Genomic DNA, 9,214 nt, shown 5'->3' with positions numbered 1-9,214 from the left:
TAATAACATAAACTCTCTTAATTGGTTTTTGTTTTCCAATTGAAATCTTTTCTAAGCGAGCAGAAAATAATTTTAAGCTTTAGAAAAAACTCCAATTATTTGAATAATCTACAACTTAAAGCTTAGTAGAAATTCAGATTAGGTTTACTCTTTTTTCAGATCAAGAATATTCAAAGGTGTCGTGGACTCCGATTGCTGTCATAATTGATGAACTTAAAAATGTACGATTTGTAATTAAGTCAGACTTATTATTGTTCTAAATCTAATTATTCAAACAATAATTCTACAACCCATAGCAGGAGTATTGATTGGTTTCAAATCTAATTCCGACAGCAATCGTATCACATCCCTTATTATATATGTATGTGATATTGCAACTTAAATTAATACTGTTGATATAAAGAAAAGTAAATACTTTAATAATAAATCAACTCTCTTAATTGATTTTTGTTTTCCAATTGAAATCATTTCCTGTGCATGCACATCGCTAACCTGTGTTTGCAAAAGATATGATTATACTGTCTTCGATAGATAGTCGGACGAGCCGCAACTCGGCGAAGTAGAGATGACCGTTGTGTCGGTGGCAGCTGTTATAACAGCAGTTTCTAACTTTACACCATCCGTACGGTGTGATGAAAGCTTCACTGCCTTTTCCAATTGCTTGGCGCCAGCAATTTTTGCTGTTTGTAACGCTTTAGCTGTAATGCAAATATATAGATGGGTTAAAGTGGTTTTCGTATGTTATTCAACAACTCACCCTATACCATCATCACAGCCTCCTCATCGATTTTGAAAATGTGTACTGTTTCAGTATTCAGACCCAGTTCGTTTGGTGCAATATTTTCGATTTGATGAATATGTATACTATCCGTTAGGCAGACAATTAGGTGCAATCGATTCATTCATATACTGTGGGTATTTGAGCCGTAGACGCAATGGCAGATATTTTGATTCTTTTTGAAGTGTAACATTTGTAAACAGTTGGGTTTCTCTGCTGTCACCATCACCACTAGAGAGCTATTGAAGAAACGCTCGACCAAGATAATATGTGAGATTTACACGCATAGATTTCTTCCAACTTTTCACAGTTATTGATGGAGAAAATGCGAAAGCCATATTTACCATCCAATACCGAAATAGAACTGTAGAGGAAGAAACATTTTATAAAATTTAATAAAATCAAAAAATGATAGTTGTGCTAAAATGGGGTAACGTATTGTATGTTAAAGTATAGCGAAGTCTCAGCGGCTTTGTCCTGGTGAAAATTGAGTTTGAATAGGTTTTATTCTTCATTCTTAGAAACATGTACGAAGGTACCTGGTAAGATATTAAAAATCCTCAACGCTTTTTTTGCTATAACTTAAAAAAACTCATATTCAAACTTCTGCTTAACTTCTACATATCAATAGCTACCTTTACCACCAGGAGTCACTATTGCTTCTACGCCTATGCTATTGTTTCCTACATCGATGAGCTTTGTAATAAAATAAACAGCTATCTCCCCAATCTCTCCAGTTTTGTCGCCTCACGAAACCTGATATTTTCACCAACCAAATCATCGGTGACCTTATTTAAAACATGACCGCGCCAAATGTCGACCATATGGCATTACCCTACCGACTGTCTTACACCCTAAAATTTTGGGTGTGACTTTCGATCAGGATCTACATCTTGGAGAGCATGCACAGGCAATTGTAACGAAAATCGTCGTTGGTGTGAGGTCTTAACCGATCTCCAGATCTGTAGAAAGGAACTTATTAGCTTAATGCTTAAGATGATGCGGGAATAACCAAGTAAGCTCCTTCCAACCTTTGATTCGGGGGATGGTATAATGGTATGAAGATGATAGCGTGCGACAACATCGCGAGCTTGCGATGGCTGGAGGAAGTGGTTCCAAACCTCCAAAGGCAGGGCACGAATGCTCGTTTTGAGATGGTGGATAAAGCGCAAATCCCCAAGGTAACAAAAGTTAAGGTATGGATACCATGCGTGATGAAGTCGGAGGATACACTGCGACTTTTGCAGAATCAGAATCCGAACATACCGACACAGGATTCGAAGGTCCTTACTGTATCTCGGCCTACGGACGAAGGCTAGTTATACATCTTCCAAATAAACAAGCAGGCGGAGGATATATTGTACGCGCAGCTTGGAAAAATGTCCTTAGGTACAGGCAAAACACGGTGGACGTCGAAAAGGACCTCAAAAGCCTAAGGGAAAAAATACAGGTGGAGGTAGCCCACGTCACCTCGAATGTGTTAGAAGGGGACCAACAGCCAGATGGTGCTGTGAGTCGCACAGAGGAACACCCGGCACAACAGGTACAAGAGGCTGAAGGGGGCTTCGAACACTCTAAACCAAAAGGGCTAGAGGAGGACGACGACGTCACGATGAAGGTGCTGGAGGGGGACAAGCAGCCCATTGGTACTGCGAGTCATACAGATAAACATCCAACACAGTAAAGTGGCGTCGAGCGAACTCCTCCTCCTAACGCGCTGATCCAGGAGCCGTGGCTTCCATCGGGAGGAAAGGTTTCTGGACTTAGCGCGCGCGGATTTGGTGTTTACTATGCGCAAACGGAAGGACGGGTGCGAGCTGTAGTAATGGTAAGGAGACAGCTGCATTCATATATGCTGCCTAATTACACTACTGAGGACTTCGTAGTGGTGGTGAAATCGCCGGGCTCAGATGGTACATGTCCGGCCAAGCTACAAGTTTCAAGTAGGGCGGTCGTGGGATGGCTTAAAATAATATTCGCTGGGTGCATAAACTGAATCATGTACCGCACTCTTGGAGAACTGCTCGTGTAGCTTTCCTACCAAAGGCGGGGAAGATCGGTCACGTGTATCCCAAAGATTATAGACCCATAATTTCTGCTCAAAACCTTTGAGAGGCTGATATATGTGTACATAAAGTCCAACGTGGATAAAAAGCTGCTCTCTACAACACAACAGGCGTACACCAAAGGCAAGTCAGTATACACCGCATTGCATAGGGTGGTAATAAGCATAGAAAAAGCCCTGGAATATAAGGAATATGCTCTAGAAGTCTTCTTAAGCATTGCCGGGCTTTCTAAATGGGCGATTATTGATGGTCTTAATTACGTTAAAGTACATCCAGCCTTACCCAGATGGATCGACTGCATGTTAAACTGCAGTAATATTACATCGCAATGGGGATTGTACGCGGCCACGAAATTAGTGGACAGGGGCACTCCGGGTGCTATCACCTCTGCTGTGGACGCTGGTCATTAACCAACTGCTTAGGGGATTCTATGAGGGACCAGAAAAACTTACGGTTTACGCAGATGACGTTGCATATGGTCTTGTTTACAAAGAGATACAAGGTCCCTAATTGGACCAGTCCTAAGTTAGGAGGGGCGACCCTACGGGGAAACCTTGCACAAAATATCTAGGAATGACCCTAGACAGTAAGCTGTCATGGAAGCTCAACGTGGAGGAGAGGGTGAGGAAGGCTTAAACGGCACTTTATGCATGTAAAAGAATGCAAAAGAACCGGCATATACGATCAGAAGGAACTCGATGACGATGCCTCAAAACTAACAACCAAAAGCAATAATTATCATTTCACTGACACAAATTTTATAGTTTTTTCTTCCGGAGTTGGACACAATCTTTTCATAATTTTACTTAACAATTTAAGATTAGAAATTTTTTTTCAATTTGTATTTTGACTTACCAGCAACAACAGAATCATGTTTAATTGTACGCCGCACAATCATTATAGCATCATGTAACGAAGCTCAGTTTCTTTCAAAAATTGTTCGGCACCGCCACGTAAAATCAATGCATATGTTCTAGCATTAACGCAACCTTTAAATAATTATAAACTATAAAAATGAAGTTAATGTCAAACCCACTATCAAACCTTGGAAAATGTTGAAATGTCCACCAACAACTTGACGTTCTTCAAAGTAATCACATTGACCCAAAACACTTGAATTAATATCATTAGCTGTAGTCATAACAGCGCCACCACAAGCTTTCATTGTACGTTTCAAATCTTCTTCTGGTACACTAACAGAACATTTCACGATCTGCAAAATACTGTGTACCAACATCACCAATTGGTAGTTTAGAAAACACAACATTGGCGCCTTACTTACCTATTTTATTGTACAGGAGACGCCATTCAGCATTAACAATTTTCTGATACTCTTGGACATTGGAGACCATTGCTGTGGCAGAGCATTTTTCCAATAAAGCACTTTGTTGTTCCTTTGATTGGCGCTTCCACATGTACAGCCATGTCATATTTTGGTCATGCATAATTATAATGCTTTACGTATAGCTTTAATGATGATACGTGCATGCACGCCTTCCTCAGTATATGGTTTAACTTGTTTTAAGATTTCACCTGCTTAAAGTACTACTGAAGTGGTGCCATCGCCGACCTGATAAGAGAAACATTTTTATTCTACACATTCTAATATAACAAAAAACTTACCTCAGCATTTTGAAATTTGGCGATGTCTACTAGAGTTTTACGGCTGGATTCACAATATACAATAGTTTCATAATGGTTGCCCCATCATTTGAAATTGTGGCCTTACCACTGGAATCAACAATATGCTTGTCCATACTACGTGAACCCAATTGAATGCGAGGCATTGATGTGGATATGAGTTGAGGTTTACCATGAGAGCTATCGGTACCCAAGCATTTTTCACACAAATACTCATGTACCCAATACAAGTTCAGGACGTTCATTATTATCGACACGCTGTACGGTATGGCCCAAATGTTGGAAATATGCAGTTGGCACTGTTGACAAAAAATATGGATCAATGAACACAAGTAAAAGTGAAAGTATTTTTTTACCATCTCTTGTTACTTTACACATTAGACATTGGAAACGACGACCAGCATCTACAAGTTTCTATTGAGCCTTGCAACGATTAGATCTAATTGCACCCAATTCACCAAAATTTACAATGGGTGGCTCATATTCACCCTCATCCGTTCGTGCCATTGGTGAGGCGGTAAGTGTAATGGACAAAGCTGTTGTTTTTAATAAATCAGCTGTTGCAGGTATGCAATACAAAGTCGACCTGCAAAGAAGAAAGATCAATGTAATTGCCAAACAAAACATTAATTTCGATTATCGATACCTAACGTAACGTGGCGAGGAGTTACCCTGATCTTCTACCACATATTTTGTGGTCACCAATGGTGGTAATAAACCCTGTTCATTAGTAATAAAAGCACCACCAGCGCTATTTTGATTTTCAATGATAACGCTTATCGGATTTGGCATCTGATCGGGATCTAAACGGCGTTGGGCTTGATCATACTGTTGCGGCTGTTGATATTTACCAGTAACAGGTGCAGGTGGTTGCTAAAGAAAATAACACAAAAATAATCATCAGCAAATTTGTAAATTATTAGTTGTATTAGCATACATTATAACCAGGAGGTCCGGACGTGTCCGGGTATTGGGGGTTGACACGGCTTGGGTGGTTGACTGAGCATTGGCGTCTGTCCAGGTTGTGTTGGTGGCATCATAAAAGCCATCAATAACAAGTGCCAATAATATATCCGAGGCATACCTGCCGACCAAAATGATTCAAGGGGTTGTGATTGCCAAACTCACCTACCCGTGGCGAATCCTGTACCTAACAATTTGGTGTGAACAATTGGTGCCAGTTAACCCTCTGAAATAATCGGCGCAATTGTACGCCATTGTGTTGGCATTAATTAGGCACAATGCAAAAACTTTTTATCCTCCTCGCGTGACCATTCTGTCTTCTTTAAGCTAGGATCAAGCCATTCGTACCAGCGTGCCTTACATTGCTTGGCAGATTTGCGGTGCAGCAGTGATACAATACGTGATCACTGGTTTTTGCCATATTTCATTACAGCTACTTTGAGGATTTCATCCTGAAAGTTATCAATTTAGTTAATAAACGGCCAAGAGTAACCAGTCGCGTTAAATGCTTATCTCAGTGTTTCTCCACACACCACCTGTTATCATTATTCGCGGCATGGTGCTATATAATTGTGAATTCGGGAAAATTTTAGAATAGCACCCCGAGTTTGGGGTAAAACTTGGTATCAAATGAAAGAGGGAGTTCTCCCGATACCAAATATATATATTTTAAAGTGCGCAAGCTTATAATTTAAAAGTTATTTGTTGTTAAAGTTTGCAAATTTAACAAATTTCTATAGAACTTTAAATTACAATTTACACATCTTTCAAAACCTTAATCCACATACATATCTATATACATTGGCAACGATAAACTTAAATTGCATTTTAGTATATTTCACATTTCATTTTTGCATTGTTTTCACTTATTATAAATGTTTTTATTAAATCAATCGCGCTTTTGTAGCAACATGCACATATATATATATATATACATATATTTTATTGATGACATTACAAAGCTGTGCTGCCACATATATATACGTATACACATATAAAATTTGTATAGAAATTTGCAAACTAACACCAAATTACTTTTAAATTATAAGTTTGCGAGCTTTAAAATATATATATATGTGATCTGGAGAACTCCCTGTTAGTTTTAAATATTTCCGGAGATATTCCATTTAAAACTCTCAAAATTGAAAAAATTTTCGACCACCAAATGTTTTGCTGTCTCTGCTGAATTAGAAATGGCGAATTTTTTTGCACGCAAAAATTACGTATTTTGCTATCCCTATAAAAATAATAGGTACGAGAGAGCACGATACATTGTGGGAAAGCTAAATTTGTCAACATGCTATTTCATTTGAAGAATTTTTCATTCCAAATCGTCACCCCTGTCAAAAATTCGTGTGTTTGTGTGCGTTTTTGGTCACACGATTTTTGCAGGGTAATTCTATATATCACCTTTTAAAATGGCGCGTGTCCACAATTCATCGCAATTGATTCAGCTATATGTTACATTGTGAATGAAACTAAGTGTGATATCTTATCTGTCAACTGCCTGACAGGATGTTCAATATGGCTACTTTTTAGGGTTTTGACAGGGTGTTCAATATGGCGGCGCATATCTTCAGCGGGTTATAGAAAGAGATACAGAATGAGACAGCGATAGTCAATTACAAATCAGGTGATCCAATCACTTTGGAATTTTGACGTCTATGCAGAAGATATCACACTTAGATTCATTCACAATGATATGTTATACAGAGGGATGTGTCTCCGCTTTTCGGCACACCCTGTCCTGTAGCTAGTTATTTAACCAGTGCCGCTAAATGGGTCTCCTAAGCATTATCTAAGTGAGGATAAGCATTTTTTTATGCGTTTAACCATTATATATTTTACCTCAATGGATTTATTACAAAAAAATTGATGTGAACAAAATGTAGCAGAACAATGGCACTTCAGCTAGCAGATAGTTTAGAAAAGTGTTTTATTTTGAAGCAAACCAATTTTCGTTAATTGTTGGCGAAACAAGCCCCTCACTAGGGTAGGCACCTTGTCGTTAGTGTGAGGGCTTAGCCGAACTCCATAGCGCCCGACTAAGAGGCGGAGCTGTTTAGGACAGACATCTACGCCGTTTCGCCTCATAGGAGGGCGGCGGCATGTCGGTGACCAAGAACTGCCAACGCCCTAATCCAGGGTGTTATACGGACCGTGCCTATTGGAGCCTTCCCGATACCGGGCCATCTCGGGAAGTATTTATGGCCTTACCACAGTAAGGAGCGCTGTTGTGGCGGACGGTTCTTTCCCCGTATATAATACTGGACCGCTGAGCCCGCCTTGTGAGGCAGGTTGTCGTACGACCAAGATGAACGACTCATTACCTGATTGTAATAAGCTCGATGTAAAGAGGAGGACTGAGTCGCAATCCAAGGCCAACAAATTCGAATTAAGCGATGCGTTGGACTCGGGGAGCGTGAGTAGCGTTGGAGAAGCACACAAATGAAAACGGAGTAGAAGAGTGGAGAAGGGTACGGAGCAGAGGAAGTAAAAGAGTTCTCTCGCAGTACCGTGCAGCACTGAGAATTATACAACGCTTGGGAGCAGCGGTCGACCCAACAGGACGAGTACAGGGATATACTGAGGATCTTCAAGCGTGAAATTACCAGGGCGAAGAGAAACTCATAGAAAAGCTTCTGTACGGACATAGAGTGCTCCAGCGAAACAGCACGGTTGAAAAAAGTCCTAGCAAGAGGAAACATAGTCCAGGGACTAATAAAGAAAGAGAACGGGGAATGACCACGTAATAATGAGGAATCCCTTCTCGACACACATTTCCCATCGGGAGACGGTTTAGAAGAGTCAGCAGACATCACTCACACTTCGATCACGGAGCTAGTAGTGCCGGGCTTGGTTACCGATACCAAGATAGAACGGGCAGCGAAAACGTTCTCTAAATTTAAATCGCCGGGCCCAGACGGTATATTCCCGGCCATGTTACAAGTTTCAAGTATGGCGCTACTCCTTTGCAGGTGACTGCCGTGCCACCTCGTAGGGCTGTATTTGTGTCCCGATTACACTCCTCGCTTACAGAAAATGATATTGCTCATTACGTTTGCTCTAAACTTGGTGTTGCACCCACTAGTAACATCAATGTGTATAGATTTAACTTTAAATATGAGAGAGACATCTCATTTAAAATATCTCTTTCAGATGAATATATCGATAAGGTACTAGATTCCTCTTTTTGGCCTAAACATACTGTGGTTCACTTGTTCACAAGAAAGGCAAGGGCCGAACCTGTTTTGTTACAGCCAAAAAACGGTATGACGAACACAGTAATAACAACACAAAAGTAATTGCTGATCTGTCCCGTCTTCTCCTTAATTACAAAAATGTTCGTGGTTTACGATCAAAACTTGTTCCATTCTTCCATAATTCTTTCAACTTTTCTGCACAACTTGTAGCTTTTACGGAGACTTGGCTAAAGCCTGATAATTACAATTCTGAGGTTTTTTCAAATAAATATGCTGTTTATCGGCGTGATCGCATCTCTAGCGCGGGAGGTGTCCTTATTGCTGTTGAATCTAACCCAGGGCTCTCCAAAATTGAAATTGCGCCTGTATTAGTGAGAGCGCAGTCGTCGCGATGATCGTGCGGGTGAATTGATTTTCATTTATTCGCTTATTAGCAAGCAACGAGCTAACAACAAGTATATGTATCGCGCATAATTATTCATAAATATTGTAACGAATTTGCTGCAAATCTTCTTATTTGCCCTTTTGCTAGGTTCGTATCGCTAAACTGTTGAATAAATAAC

At 40.1% G+C, this 9,214-nt stretch overlaps 1 protein-coding gene across 3 annotated transcripts; it reads right to left on the bottom strand.

Moving 5' to 3' along the window:
• Window positions 1–654: 654 nt before the first annotated feature.
• LOC137244234 (protein transport protein Sec24C-like) lies at window positions 655–6,826 on the bottom strand. 3 transcript variants are annotated; one of them, XM_067772944.1, is made up of 10 exons: window positions 6,237–6,826; window positions 5,423–5,900; window positions 5,132–5,358; window positions 4,935–5,071; window positions 4,842–4,889; window positions 4,468–4,784; window positions 4,127–4,414; window positions 3,889–4,067; window positions 3,700–3,833; window positions 659–1,142 (listed from the first exon to the last, which is right to left on the bottom strand). In XM_067772944.1, the coding sequence occupies exons 3-6, from the start codon at window positions 5,275–5,277 to the stop codon at window positions 4,699–4,701; spliced, it is 417 nt and encodes a 138-aa protein (XP_067629045.1). In that variant the 5' UTR covers window positions 5,278–5,358; window positions 5,423–5,900; window positions 6,237–6,826; the 3' UTR covers window positions 659–1,142; window positions 3,700–3,833; window positions 3,889–4,067; window positions 4,127–4,414; window positions 4,468–4,698. The 3 variants fall into 3 exon arrangements, with proteins under 3 accessions (XP_067629047.1, XP_067629045.1, XP_067629046.1); XM_067772946.1 differs by lacking the exon at window positions 6,237–6,826 and having other exon boundaries at window positions 655–1,142; window positions 3,889–4,057; window positions 5,423–5,993; XM_067772945.1 differs by lacking the exons at window positions 659–1,142; window positions 6,237–6,826 and adding an exon at window positions 1,545–1,740 and having other exon boundaries at window positions 5,423–5,993.
• Window positions 6,827–9,214: the final 2,388 nt, after the last annotated feature.

This window comes from Eurosta solidaginis, chromosome 3 (assembly GCF_040869045.1).
Source record: "Eurosta solidaginis isolate ZX-2024a chromosome 3, ASM4086904v1, whole genome shotgun sequence".
Lineage (NCBI taxonomy): Eukaryota > Metazoa > Arthropoda > Insecta > Diptera > Tephritidae > Eurosta > Eurosta solidaginis.
Note: the sequence above shows the minus strand (reverse complement) of the source record. Positions and strands in the feature narration are given on the sequence as shown.

Excerpts from the sequence above, each read along its gene's own strand:
- LOC137244234 (XM_067772944.1), bottom strand. The coding sequence starts at position 5,277 with ATGCCAAATCCGATAAGCGTTATCATTGAAAATCAAAATAGCGCTGGT. Across the intron at positions 5,072-5,131 it reads TCCTCGCCACGTTACGTTAG|GTCGACTTTGTATTGCATAC; the intron begins GTATCGATAATC and ends TCTTCTTTGCAG. Across the intron at positions 4,890-4,934 it reads TGTAAATTTTGGTGAATTGG|ATGCTGGTCGTCGTTTCCAA; the intron begins GTGCAATTAGAT and ends AGAAACTTGTAG.